Source organism: Mesocricetus auratus, unplaced genomic scaffold, assembly GCF_017639785.1.
Source record: "Mesocricetus auratus isolate SY011 unplaced genomic scaffold, BCM_Maur_2.0 Super-Scaffold_100676, whole genome shotgun sequence".
NCBI lineage: Eukaryota > Metazoa > Chordata > Mammalia > Rodentia > Cricetidae > Mesocricetus > Mesocricetus auratus.
In genome coordinates, this window is record NW_024429266.1 from 172744405 (window position 1) to 172766028 (window position 21624).

Consider the following 21624-nt stretch of genomic DNA (forward strand, 5'->3'; position numbering starts at 1 on the left):
GAGGATACCTTGAGAGCACACAAACAAATTAGAAAAACCCTAAAGAGCTGATGGGGATTCAAATAGAATAGATCAACACACCCCATATATGCAAGAATTCCTCTATAGTTTCTGCTGACAGGGTACAGACTCCCAGCACCCAGCACCCTGAGTTCCCCTCAAGGACTCCTTAGTCCTACCTCGCAGCATTCCCCTTTTCTTAAGTTGGATCCCTTCTCACTTTGAATGTCTCCTTCCCTAATTATACAGAACCATTTAGAAAGCATCCTGCCCTCTGTTCCAAGGGGTCACCTCAACATGTCTCCTGGCTGTGCAGTGCCCTCCCAGGAGGCCATCTGGTAAGCAGCTTTCTCATCTCGTTTTACATGTTTGCCATTCACATTTCACTGCTCAAAACCCTTATTGTCTGCAAAGCCCTGAATGGGGAGTGTTGCAATGATAATTTTCCCTAGTTGATCTGAAAAAACATGTGTCTGTCATTACAAAGCCCATCCCTTCATGGATCATTCGCTCCATTTACAGAGATGAGCTCCAGGGCAGAGCAGAGGTGGCTTTGCTGTCACTGTGAGGGGCAGCCACCGAGCAGATCTTTCTTTGAGAGAATGCTCTCTGAGCCAAGCTGGAGAATGAGAAAAATAAGCAGATGCTTGGAGCCAGGAGGATTTTCATGTTTCTATAATCAGATCAGATCTGTTTCCCAGTGAGAGTTTGGATTCCCTCGTGCCCACAAGCAGCCACAGACTCAAAGCCACCTGCCCACATCTATACACCAATGCCTGAGGGGAGATCACACAGGCTTCTGCAGCCTGGCTGGCCTTGAGTGCATTCTGAGGCTGGAGAAGTGGCTTGGTTGGTAAAGAACTTGCCACACAAGCATGAGTATCTGGATCCTATTTTCAACATCAATGTAAAGAGAAACACCAGAGAACTGAGGACTGCACACAGCGGATCCAAATCCCACACCGACGGAATTCAGGCAGCCCAGAGACTGCCAGCTTCCAAGTCCCAGTATCTACCCACAGGACAGGCAAGGTGAGGGTCCAGCCTACCCAGAGTTTGCTAAGGTCCCAATACTAGGACGGCCTCCATCCACACAAGAGGAAAGCCACCAGGGTATTGGACCTGCTCCCACCAACTGGAAAGGGGTCACATACCCACCAGGGGAGGAAGAGGCTCCTTCTGCACCCACAGGAAGAAATGATGGGAAGGAGAAAATATAAAAACACACCCACAAACAGAAAAACCAATATGACACCACCAGAAACTAGAGAATCTACACCTGCAAGACCTGAAGAGTCCATTGCGGAAGAAGCAGATGAGAAAGACTTTAAAAGCAACTTCATGAAAATGATAGAGGCCCTCAAAGAAGATATGAGAAAACCCCTTAAAGACATGGAAGAAAAAACGAACCAAAAAATATAAGAATTGCAAGAAATGGAGGAAAAAACAATCCAAAAATGCAAGAAGTGGAAGAAAGGACAAGCAAAAGAACTTCAACAAATACAAGAAAGAGAGGAAAAGACAAAGCAAAAATTACAAGAAACAATTCAAAAAATACAAGGGTTGAAATAGATACAATAAAAAAAACACAGTCTGAAGGAATGCTGGAAATAGAAAAGCTTGGCAAATGGTCAGATACTACAGATACAAGCATAACCAACAAAATACAAGAGATGGAAGACAGAATCTCAGGTGTTGAAGATACACTACAGGAAATAGATTCATCGACCAAGGAAAACATTAAATCCAACAGATCCCTAACACAAAATATCCAGGAAATATGGGACACATGAAAAGACCAAACCTAAGAATAATAGGTATAGAAGAAGATGAAGAAACCCACCTCAAAGGGGCAGAAAACATATTTAACAAAATCATAGAAGAAAACTTTCCCAACTTAAAGAAAGATATGCCAATGAAAGTACAAGAAGCCTACAGAACACCAAATAGAGTGGACCACAAAAGGAAATTCCCTTGCCACATAATAGTAAAAACCCTGAACATACAGAAAAAAGAAAGAATACTAAGAGCAGCAAAGGAAAAAGGCCAAGTAACATACAAAGGCAAGCTTATCAGAATCACACCTGACTTCTCCATGAAAACTCTGAAAGCCAGAAGATCCTGGATAGATATTCTACCAACTCTAAGAGACCACGGATGCCAGCCCAGACTGCTATACCCAGCAAAGATTTTCATCACTATAGATGAAGAAAACAAGATACTCCATGACAAAACCAGATTTAAACAATACATATCCACTAACCCAGCCCTACAGAAAGTTCTGGAAGGAAAACCCCAACCCAAGGAAGACCACAAGGGAGTTAACTACAACCAGAAAAACATAGGCAATAGATAATCACACCTTACCAACAGCCAAAAGAAAAGAAGTGGAAATCCACATATAATTCCACCACCATCAACTATTCCAAAATAAACAAGAATGAGCAATCAATGCTCATTAATATCCCTCAATATTAATGGTCTTAACTCACCCATAAAGAAACACAGGCTAACAGAATGGATTTGAAGACAGAACCCATTCTTCTGCAGCATACAAGAAACACACCTCAGCCTCAAAGACAGATATTACCTCAGAGTTAAGGGTTGGGAAAGGATTTTACAATCAAATGAACACAAGAAACAAGTGGGGTCAGCAATCCTAATATCTAACAAATTAGATTTCAAATTAAAATCAATCAAAAGAGATGAAGGAGGGCACCTCATACTAATCACAGGAGAAATCCACCAAGATGAAGTTTCAATTTTGAACATCTATGCCCCAAATACAAAGCACCCACATTCATAAAAGAAATATTAATAAAACTCAAATCCCACACCTTATAGTGGGAGACTTCAACACCCCACTCTCACCTCTAAACAGGAATACCAGACAGAAACTTAACAAAGAAGCAAAGGAACTAATGGAAGTTATGACCCAATTGGGATTGACAGACATCTATAGAACATTCCAACCAAATAAAAAAGAATATACCTTCTTCTCATTGCCACATGGAAGCTTCTCAAAAATCGACCACATACTTGGCAACATAGCAAATCTCAACAGGTACAAAAAAATTGGAATAACTCCATGCTCCTTATCAGACCACCATGCGTTAAAATTAGAATTCAACAACACAAATTACAGAAACCCTACAAAATCATGGAAGTTAAATAATGCACAATTACCCCATTCCTGGGTAAATGAAGAAATAAAAAAAGAAATTAAAGACTTCCTAGAATTCAATGAGAATTACGAGACAATGTACCCAAACTTATGGGACACTTTAAAAGCAGTGCTACGAGGAAAGTTCATAGCACAAGTGCCCACATGAAGAAACTGGAGGATAGTTACACTAGAGAATTAACAGCACAACTGAAAGCTCTAGAACACAAGGAATCAAATTCACCCAGGTGGAGTAAACACCAGGAAATAATCAAATTGAGGGTTGAAATCAATAAAGCAGAGACTAGAAAAACAATACAAAGAATCAATGAAGAGTTGGTTCTTTGAGAAAATCAACAAGATAGACAAACCTTTATCCAAACTTACCAAACAACAGAGTGTGAACATGCAACTTAACAAAATCAGAAATGAAAAGGGGGACATAACAACGGACACTGAAGAAATCCAGGGAATCATCAAGTCATACTTTGAAAACCTGTACTCCACACAATTGAAAATCTAAAGGAAATGAACTTGCCAAAATTAAATCAAGAACAGATAACCAATTTAAATAAACCTATGACCTCTAAGGAAATAGAAGCACTCATCAAAAGTCTCCCAACCAAAAACAGCCGGGCCAGATGGCCTCAGTACAGAATTCTACCAGAAATTCAAAGAACAGCTTATACCAATTCTTCTCAAAGTATTCCATGCAATAGAAGCAGAAGGGTCTTTGCCAAACTCTTTCTACAAGGCTTCAATAACCTTGATACCCAAACCACACAAAGACACAACTAAGAAAGAGACCTTCAGCCCAATATCCCTCATGAACATTAATGCAAAAATACTCAATAAAATACTGGCAAATCGGATCCAAGAGCACATCAGAAAACTCATCCACTATGATCAAGTAGGCTGCATCCCAGGCATGCAGGGATGGTTCTACATACAAAAATCCATTAATGTAATCCACCATATAAACAATCTGAGAAAAAAATCACATGATCATCTCACTGGATGCTGAAAAAGCCTTTGACAAAATCCAACACCCCTTCATTATAAAGATCTTGGAGAGATCTGGGATAATAGGAACTTACCTCAACATAATAAAAGCTGTATACAGCAAACCAACAGCCAACATCAAACTAAATGGGCAGAAACTCAATGAAATTCCTCTAAGATAAGGAACCAGACAAGGCTGTCCACTCTCTCCATACCTCTTCAATATTGTACTTGAAGTTCTAGCTGGAGCAATACAACAACAAAAGGAGATCAAGGGGATACAAATTGGAAAGGAAGAGGTCACACTTTCACTATTTGTAGATGATATGATAGTTTACATAAGTGACCCAAAAAACTCCACCAGGTAATTCCTGTAGCTGATAAACACTTTCAGCAAAGTGGCAGGATACAAGATCAACTCAGGAAAATCAGTAGCCCTACTATAAACAGACAATAAAATGGCTGAGAAAGAAGTCAGAGAAGCATCGCCCTTTACAATAGCCACAAACAACATAAAATACCTTGGAGTAATGCTAACCAAGCAAGTGAAAGACCTGTGTTGCAAGAACTTTGAGTCTTAAAGAAATTAAAGAAGACACCAGAAGGTGGAAAAATCTCCCATGCTCTTGGATAGGTAGTAAAAATGCAATCTTACCGAAAGCAATCTACAGATTTAACGCAAACCCCATTAAAATCCCAGCAGCACAATTCTTCACAGACCTTGAAAGAACAATAATCAACTTTGTATGGAAAACAAAAGACCCAGGATAGCCAAAACAATCTTATTCAACAAAGCAACATCTGGAGGCATCACCATCCCTGACTTCAAGCTCTATTATAGAGCTGTAGTCCTGAAAACAGCTTGGCATTGGCACAAAAATGCACAGGTAGACCAATGGAATTGAACTGAACACCCTGATATTAACCCATACATGTATGGACATCTGGTTTTCGACAAAGAAGCTAAAAATATACAATGGAAAAAAAGCATCTTCAACAAATGGTGCTGGCATTACTGAATGCTGGCATGTAGAAGAATGCAGATAGATCCATGTCTATCGCCATGCACAAAACTTAACTCCAAGCGGATCAAAGACCTCAACATATATCCAGACACGCTGAACCTGTTAGAAGAGAAAGTGGGAGGCACCCTTGAATGAATTGGTACAGGAGACTGCTTCCTGAGCACAACACCAGTAGCACAGACACTAAGATCTACAATTAATAAATGGGACCTCCTGAAACTGAGAAGCTTCTGTGAGGCAAAGGACACAGTCAGCAAGACAAAAAGGCAACCCACAGATTGGGAAAAGATATTGACTAACCCCCACATCTGACAGAGGGCTGATCTCCAAAATTTATAGAGAACTTAAGAAGCAAGTCTCCAAAACACCAAAGGATCCAATCAAAAACTGGGGTACAGAACTAAACAGAGAATTCTCAATAGAGGAGTCTCAAATGGCTGCAAGACACTTGAGAAAGTGTTCAACATCCCTAGCCATCTGGGAAATGCAAATCAAAACAACTCTGAGATACCATCTCACGCCTGTCAGAATGGCTAAAATCAAAAACAACAAAGACATTTTATGCTGGAGAGGATGTAGAGAAAGGGGAACACTGCTCCACAGCTGGTGGGAGTGCTAACTCATACAGTCACTTTGGAAATCAGTATGGAGATTCCTTAGAAAAAATGAGAATCAGCCTACCACAAGACCCAGCAATTCCACTCAGGAATATATCCAAAAGATGCATGTTCATACAACAAGGACATCTGTTCCATTATGTGCATAGCAGCATTATTTATAATAGCCAGAACTTGGAAGCAACCTAGATGCCCCTCAACTGAAGAGTGGATAGAGAAAATGTGGTACATTTACTCAATGGAGTACTATTCAACAGAAAAAAACAATGGAATCCTGAAATTTGCAGGCAAATGGATGGCACTAGAAGAGACCATCCTGAGTGAGGTAACCCAGTCACAAAAAGATAAACATGGTATGTACTCACTCATATATGGATTTTAGACATAGATCTGGGGAGTGCCAGCCTACAATCCCATTGCCAGAGAGTCTGGAAACAGAACCTTCATTCAATAGCTGATGGAAGCAGAGGCAGACTCCCACAGCTAAACACTGAGCTGAACTCAAGTAACCCAATGACAGAGAGGGAGGACTGATGAACAAAGGGGTTAAGACTGGGTTGCTTTAACCCCCAGAAACAGCTGACCTGAACAAGGATTAGCTCTTGAATCCCAGATTGATGGCTGGGAATCCAGCATGGGACTGAGCAAGACCCTCTGAATGTGGGTATCAGTGAGGAGGCCTAGGAAATCTATGGGGCCTTGGGTAGTAGATCAGTATTTATCCCTGGCATACAAATGGACTTTGGGTGCCCATCCAACAATGAGAGATGCACTCTCACCCTGGACTCTTTGGAGAGAGTCAAGGCCCTGCCCTGGATGAAACGATAGACTATAGATACCCCCATGGAAGGCCTCACCCTCACTGGGGAAAGGAGGGGTATCAGGAAGGGGTTAGTGGGAGGGCATGGGAGGAGGAGAGGGAAAGGGAGAGGTACCTGGAATTGACATGTGAAGCAACCTCGTTTCTAATTTAAATTTAAAAATAAAAATTAAAAAAAGTCCAGCATGGCTGAGAACCTATAAACCTAACGCTAGTGGAAGCAGGAACAGGCAGATGCCGAAGCTCAGTAGGCAGCCTACCCGTCTAACCAAACAGTGACTTATGAAGACAGTGACAATCTCTGTCTCAGAAAATAAGATCAAAGAAGACACACAAACACATATACACATGCACACACATGTATGCACACAAGCATGCATGCACATGCATGCCTACATACACACACGCACACACATACACACACACACACACACACACACACTACACTCTGCACTAAAGAAGACAACACTCTGTGCCATAGAAACATCAGTGTCTCTTTCTCTGCATCCTCCTTCTAGGAACAAGTTGATCAGTGACAGATAGTATAGGCCTTGGTAAAGAAGAGAAGCCAAGTCCCTGATATCCTTGACAAACTTTAGGCAGTATTCCAGGTAGTGTAGACAAAAAGTCTTTAGCCCATACCATGAATTTCAAAACTTGCCCAGCTTGGTGCTATCTTAACAAGTTCATATGTGACCTTGAACCAATGTAGATTTAACTGCCTTCTAGTGAAAGAAAGTACAGCCAGAGTCTAATGTGTACAAATGCTGGATGGCATTTGGTTGTTTTGCTGTGTGTCCCCCCTCCCTTACTTGATAAAACATCTATGTTTTCCCAGAAGAACTAACTATGCACTGTCACAACATAGGACACCTGGAAAAAGAAACTCAAGCTCACTGTTGCAGAGGGTTTTAGTCCATCATGGTGAAGAAAGCATGGCAGAGAATTTTAGTTCATGGTGATGGGAGCTTGTGGTACAGGCTGTGCCCATCACTGCAGACCAGGAAACAGTGTGACAGGAAATGGGAATCAGGGGCCCAGTGTAGCATTTCAAGACCTACCCCCAGTCACCAACTTCTGATAACAGGGTCATACTTTCCAAAGTTTCCATAACCTTCCAGAAGGAGGGTGGAGGCAGAGAGTCTTGAAAACTTACCCAGGCCCCAACTTCAACCCAATGCTCGGTGGGTGAAGCATGTGCAGAGACAAGTGTGTCTCCCCTGGGGTCATTAGGAGCAGTGGTGGTTGTTAGGAGACCTTGGCTGGCAGCTATTGGCTAGAAGTAGTTCGGTCATAATGGAGGGAAATTTTGGATTTTCCTCCTTCTGTTCTGTGAAATGGGGATAACACCGTCCCTGAAGCCAGAAGGCATGGTAAAGCTTGAAGTGCCACGGTCCTAGTGGCACTTGGGAGACTGTGGGTACAGTAAACTTGTCATATTTATCCACTGGAATATGAAAACAGGAGAAGCACTGGGTGGATTTCATGTGTGTGCATCTGCTGCCCCCTGGTGGGCAAAGCTGTGGCCTCACTTGTGGCCTCACTGCTTGGATTTGCAATGTTTCCTACAGTCCTGATTTTGAGGTCTTGTGTGAGTCTCCCTGAATAATAATAATAATAATAATAATAATAATAATAATAATACCCTGATAGACATCTAGAGTAAAGTCATTTCCTATTCCACAGACAAAGAAACTGAGGATGGATTGGAAAAAGCACATAATATGGAAGAAGAGGGCTGGAAGACTCAGGGTGGAAGGGCTGGAGGGGAGGGATGCCTGAAACATTGGAAACACACTATTTTATACCTTTATTTAAAATGTAATTTTAAAAGCAAAACAATAATTTGAGAAGAAGTGCTCTTATGGGTGGACAATACTTCTCTAAGAAGCCATAGGTCATTAATGAAAACACTTCTCTAAGTTCTGTTGGTCAAGGAGGAACCAGTGTCCCCTAAAAGGATGCAGACTGATTGAAATTGATTTCAGTAGCCCACCAGAACTTGATGATAAGATCCTTTTCCTGAAGACACTAGTCACACTCTTTGAATACAGAACACAAAGACATCAAGTCAGCACTGAGCCAGGAGCTCCCTCCCCACTGGCTGACTTTCATAGTGCCAGAAGGCACTACACACACCGCTGAAGGAGGAAAGCCAACAACAGCCCTACCCAACCCTCAGGAAACAATACTGACCCACCAGGCAAGACGCTCCCACTGGTGACCAGTGGCATGGCTATGATGGGAGAAACCAACTACTTTCTAATTGGACATGAAGCCCATTTTACATGAAGACACCTATACCTGGTACTTAAAATCTGGTGAAGAGCTCATGAATGGGGAGGTCATAAGCCATAGAAAGGAGCCTAATACTATTGTTTTCGCTAAATGGACATGTTATCCAGCTGCCTTCCAAACACCCCTGCTGCTGTCAGCCTCCCCCAGAGGAACTTCTTACTATGAACAGCTTAAGACAGCAGCTCAGACTATTTGAAGTGCCAAGGCTAAATGATGGTGAAGAGCTCCTCCCTAAACAGTGACATCGATGTCATCTCCTCCAGCTCAGGGAACATCGCAGAAGATGAGAGGGGAAGAATGTAAGAGTAGGACAATGGGAGACGTGCTACCAGAAGCTGTGTCTGTCCAGGACACAGCCATTGCACCCATGAACTCACTGTTTCTGTGGTTACCCACACAAGACCTGCACAAAACTGGGATGTCATCATGGATAGGAAAGGGATCATGAGACCCTGTCCCTCCCTGAGCAACTATTAATAGTTGATAGTTGCTGGAGGAAGAGGACTCATTTGTCTCGGCAGTGTAGCCACTTGTAGGCATATAGGAAACTGTGGAGGGAGGGAGTGATGAACAGAGGGAGGGAGGGAGGGAGGGAGGGAGGGGGGTAGGGAGGGAGGGAGGGAGGGAGGGAGGGAGGGAGGGAGGGAGGGAGGGAGGGAGGGAGGCTTAGAGAGGCTGGACATGAGGAGCTGGCACTGAGGCTTAACACTGTGCTATTGTGGCACAAAACCAGCACCAAAAGATTGACCCCCAGGGTGATGCTACACAGACATTGTAGGACCTTTAGGAGGTAGAGATTCTCAGGCCATTAGAAGTATAACCTTCATTCAGTGGCTGATAGAAGCAGAGGCGGACTCCTACGGCTAAGCACTGAGCTGAACTCAAGAAATCCAGTGACAGAGAGGGAGGACTGATGACCAAAGGAGTTAAGACTGGGCTGGTTTAACCCCCAGAAACAGCTGACCTAACAAGGGTTAGCTCTTGAATCCCAGACTGATGCCTGGGAACCCAGCATGGGACTGATCAAGACCCCCTGAATGTGGGTGTCAGTGAGGAGGCCTAGGTAATCTATTGAGCCTTGGGTAGTAGATCAGTATTTATCCTGGGTATACAAATGGACTTTGGGCTCCCATCCAACAATGTGAGATGCACTCTCACCCTGGACTCTTGGGGGAGGGTCTAGGCCCTGCCCTGGATGAAATGACAGACTATGGACACCCCCATGGAGGGCCTCACTCTCCCTGGGGAAATGAGGGGATATTGGGGGGGGTTGGTGAGTGGGTGCAGGAGTAGGGGAGGGAAAAGGAGAGGTACCTGGAATTGACATGTGAAGCAACCTTGTTACTAATTTAAATTTAAATTTAAAAATAAAATATAAAAAAGAAGTATAACCTTGAAGTGGATTGTGGGACTTTGCTTTCTCCCCCCTTCTCCTTCTTTTGAAGTCATAAAGCTACTCCCTCCCTGTATCCAAATAAATGCACCACTAACCTCCTACCCAGTCTTGAACCTTGAATCTCCAAACTGAAAATTAATAAACCTATCTCCTTCCAAAGTTAGTTGCCTCCAATATTTTGTTACAGTCACACAAAGCCACGACAAGCTGAGAGTTGTTATTTTAACATGCACACAGACAGTTGTGGTGTTGCAAGATGGTAGAACATGCTGAAGAGGCAGAGGCAGTACCAGTTTGTAGTTGGTTGTTTAACTCTTTGTTCTTTGTGGGGTCCCACTACCCAGATCCCAAATAAATCACACCGAGTCTTAGTCTTTCTGATGAATGCCTGGCCTTAGCTTGGCTTGTTTCTTGCCAGCTTTCCTTAACTTAAATTATATCATCTACCGTTTGCCTCTGGGCCTTTACATTTCTCTACTCTATATACCTTTGTTTACCTTTTACTCTGTGGCTGGCTATGCAGCTGGGTGGTTAGCCCCTGATGTCCTCATCTCCTCCTTTTCTCCTTCCTTGATCTCTCTTCTCTTTTTCTCCTGTTTATTCTCTCTGCCTGCCAGACCTGCCTATTCTCTTTCCTGCCTAGCTATTGACCATTCAGCTCCTTATTAGACCAATAAGAAGTTTTAGTCAGGCAAAGTAACACAGCTTTACTGAGTTAAATGCAAAACAAAAGAATGCAATGTACCCTTGCATCATTAAGCAAATATTTCACAGTTTAAACAACTTCAACTAATATTCCACAACACAAGTTCAAGGTCAACCTGGAATGAAATGCTGTCTTCTGGAAATGACAAGGCCATTGAACTCTCGAACTCACAGCAGCTATTGTGACCTCCACAAGATCAGGTCAACAAATCAGTCAATATTCCAGCAGGCAGCACTAACTGAACTCAGCAAGTTACACACACACACAAAAGAGAAGACACACAAGTGACAGGGATGTGTTGAGGGTATCTGAAGGGAATGGGAGGGGGAGTTGGAATGAACACATATGGTCAAAGATAACATTACACACATATATGAAACTGTCAAAAATAAATTTAAATATATACATATATATGTTTAATCCACAACAATTACCCCAGCTAAGATTCCTAGCAATAATGGAGAGGCCTTCCCCTACAATCAGATTGGTGACTACCCTAATTGTCATCATAGAACCTACATCCAGTAACTGATGGAACAGATGCAGTGATCCACAGCCAAGCACTGGACTGAGCTCCTGGAGTTCAGTTGAAGAGAGGAAGAAGGGATCAAGTAAGGGGGGGGGTCAAGATCACAATGGGGAAACCCACAAAGACAGCTAATCTAAGCTAGTAGGAGCTCATGGACTCTGGACTGACATGGGAACCTGCATGGGACTGAACTAGGCCCTCTGAATTTGGGTGACAGTTATGTGGGGCCCCAGTTAGTGATCTGTTAGTGGGGTCCCTGACAGTGGGATCAGGACTTAACCCAGGTGCATGAACTGGCTTTTTGGAGCCCAATCCCCATGGTGAGATACCTTGCTCAGCCTTGATACAACAGGGAGGGGCTTGGTCCTACCTCAACTTGTTATGCCAGACATTGTTGACTCACCAAGGGAGGCCTCACCCCTCTGAGGAGTTGATGGGGGAAGTAAGGGGTAGGAGAAGGGGAAACTGGGATTGGTATGTAAAATGAAACAAAATTAAATGTGTGTGTGTGTGTGTGTGTGTGTGTGTTTAAAAGCTCAACAACTTTAACTAATTTCCTGGTTTAATTGCAAACTAAAAGTACATTAGTCCCCCGAAGACACTGGCCAACTCTACAGAATTCCATCCACTATCACTAAAAAATATCTAGAAATATGACCCACCAGGGGGCAGCAGAGCTGCATTATGACAAACTGTAATTGACACTCGCCCTAAGAGGTCCCAGTGTTTTGATAGACTTTTGGAAACTTCTGCCTGTGCCTAGACACCAGCTTCTGCTCCACAACATGTGCTTGATGGTCTATCCCTTCATTTCTGACCTCGTAGCAAGCTAGGCCTCTGTGTGTGTGTGTGTGTGGATGTGTAGTCTCTGTCTGTGTGTGTGTGTGTGTGTGTGTGTGTGTGTATAGTATCTGTATGTCTCTGTCTGTCTCTCCCTTTGTATGTGTGTCTGTAGTCTCTGTTTCTGTCTCTCTGCCTCTCTCTCTCTTTCACTCACTAGCTCGCTGTGTGTGTGTGTATGTATGTGTGTGTGTGTATGTGTGTGTGTGTGTAGGCTGTGTCTGTCTGTCTTTCCCTCTGTGTGTGTGTGTGTGTGTGTGTGTGTGTGTGTGTGTGGTCTCTGTATGTCTCTCCCTCTCCCTCTGTGTGTATGTGTGTCTATAGTGTCTCTCTCTGTCTCTCTGTCTGTCTGTCTCTCTCTCTCTCTCTGTCTCTCTCCAGCTGAGTGTCCCTCTGAACCCACTTCCTTCCAGATGAAATGTTCTTATTGAGTTCCCACACCAACAGCATAGTTGAACCACTGGCTATCAGCCTTAAACAGCTGATGCTTCCTTCTAACCCCCAAATATGCCCCCATAGCCATTATGCTTTGAGTGTGAAACATCCCACACAGGATTGTGTGTCTGAAGTGTTGGTCCCCAGCTAGGGGTGCTGGTTTTGGAGGTTGTAGGACTTTTAGGGATGTGGGCTCTCACTGGAGGAAGTAGGAATCAGGAATGGATCTTAAAGGCTAGAGCTGCCTCTACTTCCTGACCAATAGATGATATAACCAATCATATCACCCTCTGGCTGTTCCAGCCACAATGTCTTCCCCACTGTGGTAGACTGTATCCTCTCAAACTGGGAGTCAGAATAACTCTCTCTTCCCTGAAGACGCAGCTTGTTAGGTATCTTCTCAGAGCAAGGAAAAAAGAAACACAACAGCCCACTTGCATGCAATGTTGAATACAAAGGAGAGCTTAGAGGATATCCCCTTATAAACATACATGCATTTTAGCATGTAAATGCTTAGGCATAACAGAGGGTGTAGGAATGAAATCAGTTGTACCCATGGACATGCACATATTTGAAATGAGGTAAAAGATCTGATATTTCAGACAAGTTATGAGGGAAATCAAGAGAACAGAGCTGAGCACTGTGTACAAATGAGTATTCTGTAAAGAATTAGCTGGTGAGATTTCTGCATTTACTTATATTCAGCTTCAGTATCAGTGGGATACATATGACATAAAGCTGTATGACATACGTATGGCTGGCTTTGCCAGGGAATTAGCAACTGAAGTTTTGCTTGCCTGCCTTCCACCTACCAAAAGCCAACTGCATTCCACACTAGAGCATAGTGGTACTCCGGAAGACACACGTGAGACCTGCCCTGGGGACTTCTTTCTTTCCCATGCCACCACAAGGCTCTGTCCCTAGGGAGCAGCTGCTGCCCATGCCCTGCTGCACTTCAATCTAAGAGTGTGTCCCTCCAGCCATGTAGAGCCCACAGACTTGGCAGCAGGGAGCCAGTGCAGGAGCCAAAGTCTGGATGTGGAAAGCATTGGATTCAATCTCAGCTCAGCCACCAGACTACCGTCGCCTTGACTTCCCAGCCCAGGTCCCCCTAGGCTCTGCAGTCCCAGTCCTGAGAGAACTGGAGACACTTTACCCAGCTCACAGTGAATTCTGCTGCTCTCATCAGCGTTACCAGGTTGTCTATCCAGACCTCCCAAGGTATGACTCACCAAGCCCAGGAAATAAAGAAATAGCCAAACACGTGTGGAGAAATCCAGAGCTCAAACAGTAGCAGAGAGAGCATAAATGCTCTGCATCTGTCTCCTCCACACTCCTCCCAGTCCAGCCTCCCAGGTCCATATCCTAAAAGAGCAGAGCAGGGATAAACGATACAGGTAAGACAGACTGCAAGAGAGTTCCAGACGGTGCATATAAGAGCATGTCCAGTGGCCACTGTTTCTGTACAGCATATATCCTGAGTCAAGGGCAGGTATCACAGGATAACAGTCCTCTGATTCCTCACATCCAGAACATGGTGGCCTTCTGGACCCAATAACACCTTCCCAGAGGTGAGCCAGAATTTGGGTCTACAGGGAGTTCCCTCTGCATGCCCAGCTTCTCCAGTAGGACCTGGTTCACATCCTCTGATCCCAAACCACATCTACTCAAAAACACTCTGTGAAACCCCTCCCATGAGCCCACAACAGGGATCAACAGCCCAACCCCCATCCTTCCATCATAGTTGTGGGGTTTTTTTTGGTTTGGTTTGGTTTGGTTTGGTTTTGGTTTTTGAATTTCTCAAGTTTGGGAAGTTTTCCAGTTGAGCACATGTATTGTTGACTTTTCATGTCCTCTGCAACAAAATGCCAGACATAAACAACTGAAGGAAGGAAGGGTTTATTGGATTTTTACTCACAATTCAAGGGTACAGTCTGTCACAGTAAGGAAGGCATAGCAGTAGGAGCATGATGCAGCTGGTTTTATTGCCTCTGTGGTCCAGAAGCAGAAGGAGATGAACGCTGGTGCTCAGCTCACTCTCTCTTTTCATTCAGTGCAAGACCCCAGTCCGTAAAATAGTGCTGTTCACAGTCAAGACAGGATATGTCACCTAAATTTACCTAATCTGGAAACTCTCTCATAGACAAAGGTTTGGTTCCTGGGTGGTTCTACATCCTGGCAACTTCATGATCAACGTTAGCCATCACAGTACCCATGAATGGCAGCCACTACAGCCTCCATGTAGTGAGGAAACCCAGACTGTATACAGGTAGCCTGGAGAGCAGCTTCCCATCAACCAGCAGACATTTTAAAAACTAGCCTTAAGATGACTAGAGTGCCCATCCTTGAACCACCCCGGCCTTCTAACCTCCAAGTGAGGCTTTAAACCTTGCACAGTACAATTGAACCATTCCATCAGTGATGAAGTCAGTGTTTCTAACCCAGAGGTTAGGAAGCAAAGATGCTGGGTGGAAGTCGACCTGTGAATATCTTTCAACACTCCTATAATGCTAAGCATCGACCAAGGTTCATAGCAGAATTCAGACTAAAATAGGGATTAGCAATACAAGACCCCATACACAACAGGGACATTAGATTGGAGGGGAGGTGGAACCCCCACCATTTATATCACATCTCTCTTAATATTCTACAGAAACTTGCTTAGGAGAATTCCTATAAGTTAAACATGGGCCCTACCAGACGAGCCCCAATGGGGTTGAGTCTTGACAGATGATTAACCAATTGTTCAGAAAGACTTCTGGAGTTTGCAAGGGATTATCCAAAATCGCCAACATAACTAAACTCAAAGAACACTGCTGTCCCCTTGTCGAATGTGACTGGTGGACTCTGGGGACAGCAGTGTCTATCAGAGGATGGTGCATCCACAGCAGTACCGCTTGGGGTAGTCAGCCACGTACACCTGGTGGTCGGTGCCATAGATGTAGTAGACGGAAGTCTTTCCTTGGTACCAGTAGTGAACTTCTGTGATGGGGATCAGCTCGATGGTCTGGCGCTGAGGAAACAAATGGCCATACACACAGTTGCATTCAAGTCACTCATTTGTTTACAAAGCAGCATCAGTTCCCCATGGCTTGTGGGATAATGTGTAGAGCTGGGTGCACAGGATCTAACCATCAAATGCACCTCTTGCTATGTCCCTGAGTTAGTCCTATTTCTGTTGCTGTGATAAAATATCCAGACCAAAAACAAGTCAGGGAAAAGAGGGTTTATTTGGGCTCATAACTCCATGTTACTGTCCATCTCTAAGGGAAGCTGATGCAGGAGCTTGAACTAGCTTGTCATGACCAAAGTCCAGAGCATAGAGAGAAGGAATGCATGCATGCCTCCTCATCTTCATCAACTATCTCCACATCACACAGTCCAGGACTCAACCCTACAGAATGGCGCTGCCTACAGTGGATGGGTCCTACCACCTCAACGAACACAGCCATGCCCACAGGACAACCTGGTCTAAACAAAACCTCATCGGAAGAGACTCTTCCCAGCTGATCCTAGAGTATGTCAAGTTCACAACCAACGACCCATCGCTGCTCTTTCCCATGCTCTCAGTCCTGGGGAGAACTAATTTATCTTCAGCCACTGTCTGATGGTAGAAGTGAGGCATGGGCACCCCAGGGGGACTTCAAAGAAGCTCCATGACACTTCCAGAAGCATAAATGTCTCCATGAAGTACTGGATGGGGTGAAGAGCAAAGCTGTTTTCAACACTTTCATATCCAAACAGCACAGACATGTCTGGAGTGGCTTACTGATTTTGATTTTGGCTTTAAGATAAATGTCAAAGAAATGCCAACATTTGGTGGATTCTATCAGGCTTAACTGCTCAGATGTCCCTCAGCCACCAGCACAGTTGTATGTCAGCATGGCCTCAGAGGAGTCTTTCTCAAATGCTCTCCTTTTTGCAGATGTGAAAACAAGAGGTTCACGAGACTACTGGTTCTTAACAGCAAACACTGCAAGTCTGGACTCCTCACCTTACCAGTCCCTGTGTCAAGCTCAGATCTCCTCTTCCTAAACAACTTCCCCCAGAAGAGGAAGTAGAATTCTCTATCTCCCAAAGAGTCTGCCTCAGTCCCTCCTCTCCAGTCCCTTTTCTGAGTAGTTAGTTCAAAACCTTCCCAAGCCCCAGTTCTGCTGAAGAAGGAAGTGGGGCTCCTGGGGTGGGGAGAGGAAGGTTCCCTGTCACCTTTAGTTCCTGGTACTATTTGGCTGTTGGCAAGGGCAACCCATATCTGGTACACAATTGTGACTCCTCCTGATGCTGAATGACATGTCCCTGAGCCTTTTGCTCATGCTGGTTCCACACCCCACTCTTGGGCATAGGATCCCAAACCCAAGAAAATGGTATGATAGTTAGGAGCCAAAGCCACCTCACTTGTTGAAAGCCTTTCCCATCAGAAATATCCCAGCTTTTTGTGGCACTTGGTCATCCAGAGGCCCTGAGAGAAGAAGCAACCGAAACCAGATGGCTACTGAGATTTCTCTCCTAACTGCCTGTGAGTTCTCCAGGAAAATCAGGGCAGAGCAGAGCCATGGAGGAGGAGCTAGGAACATAGGACATTGCCTCTTCTCAGTGTGCTTCCAGTGGCTCTCGTTGCTTTTGCCTATTCCTCATCTCCGTAGTTCACATATTGGGAGCAGGTGGCCAAGCCCAGACTGGGCTGCCAGGGGCCAGGTTCTACCACTAACTACTCCAGTAACAACTGTAACACTCCACCCATGCCAAAGCCAGCTCCCCGGGTGATCTGTTCCCACACAGTCCCATTTCCTGACTGCTGCTGCCCCCACGCCAGATAAAGCACCAACCCCCATAGCCCAATTCTCTGCAGAGAACTCTGAGGGCTATAGCGCCTACCTTCCATATCCAGGGCTGATGATACCAAGAAGCCTGCAGCCCAGCCTCCTGGCTTCCAGGTAGGTGGTCACTGGGGCATGACTGAAGCTGGGAGCCACTCTGGGATCAGACTGAGGTTGACATATCACCTAGCTTAATTTCCTCCCTGTCCCACCTACAGTCACTGGAGCATGACGGGAGCTCAGAGCCACTCTGGGATCAGACTAAGGCTGGCGTGTAACTGGCTTAGCTTCCCTCTCAGCCCTTCCCCAATCCTTCAAGCACCCCTTCCTCAGTAAGTGACACTAACATAGGCATTCTTGGGGCTGCTCTGTAGAGCCCAACCTGAGCTAAAACTAACCCCACCACTTTACAAACACTGAGGTTCAGTGCAGGGGTGGGGGTCAGTGTTGCATCCAAACCTCGAGTGCCAGAACTGAGAAACAGGTGCTAACTAGGCATGTTCTGCCGTGTCTGGACTACTGACAAGGCCCCATGTCCTACACCCCAGAACTCCAAAAGCCTATACTAATGTCCAGAATTGCTAACAAAAGAACTGCTGCCCCTCATAAATTACTTCCACTCTCTGGGCTTCCATTTATGAGACTAGCCCAGGGACTCAGGATGGACCAGGGCACAGCATGGAGATTATCAGACCAGATTGTTGCCTTTCTAGAGTTTTGTTATGCTATAGAAAAGCTGAAAGCTTCCATGTAAATGTCTGGATGCTAGAAAGTCTGAGGCCTCCCTGCTATGTGCAGACTCAGAGCTGAGTGGAGACAGCCTTCAGGGTGACCCTGGGAGGCAATGGAGTTTGCAGTATCTGCAGCTCACTTCCTAAAGCCCCGTCCGGATCCCAGATGGTCCCAGTTCATTTTAAAGCAGGCATCTTTCCTTCTCTCTCCTTCCAGGAGAGACGTTCAGAGAAAAGGGAGCAGGACTCATTGGAAAAGACAGGAAAGAAAGCAGGTTGTGCCACAGGTTAGCGCCCATAAACCATTCCTCCTCACAGCAGTCAGGGAAGAAACCAGCCAGCAAGGCATATGAAGCAGCTGCCCCAGGTCGCATGAGGGTGCAGGAGCCCCAGAATCTAAGCCTTACCTGAAAGACCCAGGTTCCCCACCACCACCTCAAGCACAGGCTGCTCCCTGAAGTCAATACTGGGAATCTTTTTCTGTCTCTCTCTGATTTTTATTTCTTTTTCTTTGAGACACAGTTTCTCACTGAGTCAGATAACCTAGGCAGCAAGCCCCAAATGTTAGTATTCAGGCACCTGTGCTGGTCTCTCCTTGGGGTTCTGACAGGGTATGCCCTCAGCTGCAGCCACTAAGAGCACCAGCTGTACACATTCACTATGTTCCCTTTTAAAAGGGTCCTGCCCACCTTTCATTCTCTTTCTTTCTCTGCCCCCTCTCTCTGTCTCTGTCTCTGTCTCTGTCTCTCTTTCTCTGTGTGTGTGTGTGTGTGTGTATGTGTGTGCGTGTGTGCCTCTCTTTCCTCTTGCCTCTCTCCTGCTGCTCCTGTCCCCGGAGGCCAGTCTTCCCCCTCCCCTTTCCCCTTTATATGATCCTTTTCCCTAATTAAAAAAGAAAGAAAAAGCTCTGCTTGTACCCTGTCACATACTACTGCCACCTGGTGGCCACCAGAGGAACTCCCCAGATATAACACTGCACCCGCCTAAGGGTACTGACTGGATTTCCTTCCTGTTCTCTGAACACGAAGGAGCTAGAGTCAAAATCACACTAGGACTCATTTCCTGTGGATGAATCTCCAGTCCTCTCTCCCAGTGATCGATGGTCCCTCCTCCCCCTTCAGTGTCTTATGCTGGCCCTCAACTCCAGTCACACTGCCTCAACCCTGAAGCTTCCCGAGCTGTGCATTTCCCAAGCCCTTGATCTCCTGCACCCTCATTGCTTAAGATAAAGCCTCATTCCCACCCTCACCCCCATTTGAGGGAGAAGACAAGCATCCCCAAGCCAAGCCCTCATCCTCAATTCCCCAGCCTCACCTGCTGAAGGATGCGAGCACGGGAGGCCAGAGCAGTATTGTGCTCCTCAATGCCCCTCTGAGAAGCCAGAGAGATATCCCGCAGCGGGAAGTCCACAATGGGGTACACCTGGGGAGAGATAAGCAGAGCACCCCCACATAGGGCTATGGAAGATGCCAGGGCTGACTCCATTAGACTGAAGAGGAAGCCCAGAGAGTGATGGGAAAAAGGCTTCGAGGCCATACAGCAAGCAGAGAGAAGCCCTTTAGACATTATCCCCCCCCCCTTATTGGCTCAGGGAGTGCAGGACAAAAGGGAAGGGTGCAGAGAGCCTACATTCCCACCTGCAGCTCACGCTTCCCAGGAGACCCTTTCTGTGGTCCTACTGTGTGCTGAGCATCATGCTAAGTCCTGAGATAAAGCCAGGACTAAAGCAAGTGGGTCATGTATCATACCAATGTTGAAAATGCCCACTGTGTGTTCAGCAGGAACAAAATGAAGGGTACAGAACCCCAAGTAGCAGGCTGGTAGCTTCATACAGCCTGGACATGAGGGCATCAACTCAGTCCCTGGGACTGCCAAATGAAATCTTCTCCCATGTAGAGACAAGCTCTGCCTCCCTGAAAGCCCCTCTTTAGCTCATAACATTGGCAGCTCAATGCCCTTTCCCATGTCCACTCAGCATCCCATCCACTTGGGCATGGGCTGATGACCTCATGGCCCTGACACCAGCTCCACTCAGAGTCACCCAGTGATGGGGAAGTCCTTCTGTGTATATGTTTATCTTATTGGTTGATAAATAAAGCACTCTTGGTCAAAAGGGAAGCAAGATAGGTGGGACTAGGAGTCAAGGAGGATTCTGGGAAAGAGAGGCACTTTCAGTCACCATGTAGGATGCCAGAGGAGTAAGAGGTCCAGACCCTTTCTCCAGTAAGAGAAGGCCACCACGTGGAAATACTCAGATTAGCAGTTATGGGCTACTAATTAAGTCAGAACTAGCCAACAAGAAACCATAACAAATGGCCAACAGCTTCATGATTAATACATCGTCCTGCATGTTCATCTGGGACTGACGCAGCTCTGGAACCAGGCTGGCGGAAAGAATCTCATTACAACCCAGGGCCTCATCTCTGACTGGGCATCCCTGTCCCCACCATGCCCATCTACTCTTCAGGACGTCAACTTCCTTGCCACCTGTGTGTGAAGGCACCTCCTTACCATGGCATTCTCGTCTCTGAAGAGGTTTTCCCCTCTGGCTTTGGCGAGCAGCTCTCCGGGGCAGTGGAGGTGGTGTGGAGACACGAACTCAAACAGGCTGTTCTTCCTGGGAGGAGGGAAGTAGAGCGCCAGCTTCAAATCATTGATCATCAATCTAAGTCGTGTGGGGACTGGGGGCGGCGGCTGGAATGAGTGAGCAGCCTCTCGAAGCTCAGTGCCCTGACCTGGAAGGAACCAGTTCCCATATACATTTGCTTGCCTAGCATTTATCCTGGCCACGGACAGGTCAAGGGCTTCATGATAGGAACACATCCATGGCTGACCGAGGGGGTGCATACACACAGTTTTATCCCAGACATCAGTGTTCAGGGACCCAGTGACTGCTGCCCTGGCAGGTGATGATGACAGGATGTAAACCCAAAGCTAGAGCAGGTGTGAGGACGCAGGGGTGAAGGCGATTGTTGCCAAGCCTGACAAACTGAGTTCAATATCTGGATACTATATGTAGAAAGAGAGCCAACTCCTACAGGTTGTCCTCTGAACTCCACACGAGGGCCACAGCACTCGAGGGCCTGCACGTGGACACACGCACCTTCCCATTTGAGCCTGCTCACACTCACACAAAGGAAAAAACACTTGAAAAATGAGAATACAAACAAACTCAGAGTCAAAGCCAGTCTGCATTGTCTGCCCTCATAGTTGCCCCCTCCTGGACCAGGCGGAAGCCTGTGAGG

The 21624-nt window shown here is 45.7% G+C and overlaps 1 protein-coding gene across 3 annotated transcripts in view; it reads right to left on the minus strand.

Moving 5' to 3' along the window:
- Positions 1-21624, minus strand: part of Ssuh2 (ssu-2 homolog) — a 61155-nt gene that overhangs the window by 25240 nt on the left and 14291 nt on the right. Inside the window, exons 10-13 of one of the 3 annotated variants that reach the window (XM_040738859.1) lie at positions 20891-20996; positions 19694-19801; positions 15750-15844; positions 14715-14912 (exon numbers count right to left, since the gene is read on the minus strand). In XM_040738859.1, coding sequence (XP_040594793.1) covers positions 14882-14912; positions 15750-15844; positions 19694-19801; positions 20891-20996 — 340 coding nt within the window. In that variant the 3' untranslated portion in view covers positions 14715-14881. Of the gene's footprint in view, positions 1-14714; positions 15845-19693; positions 19802-20890; positions 20997-21624 lie in introns of those variants that run through there. The other 2 variants (XM_021224853.2, XM_040738858.1) reach the window with 2 other exon arrangements.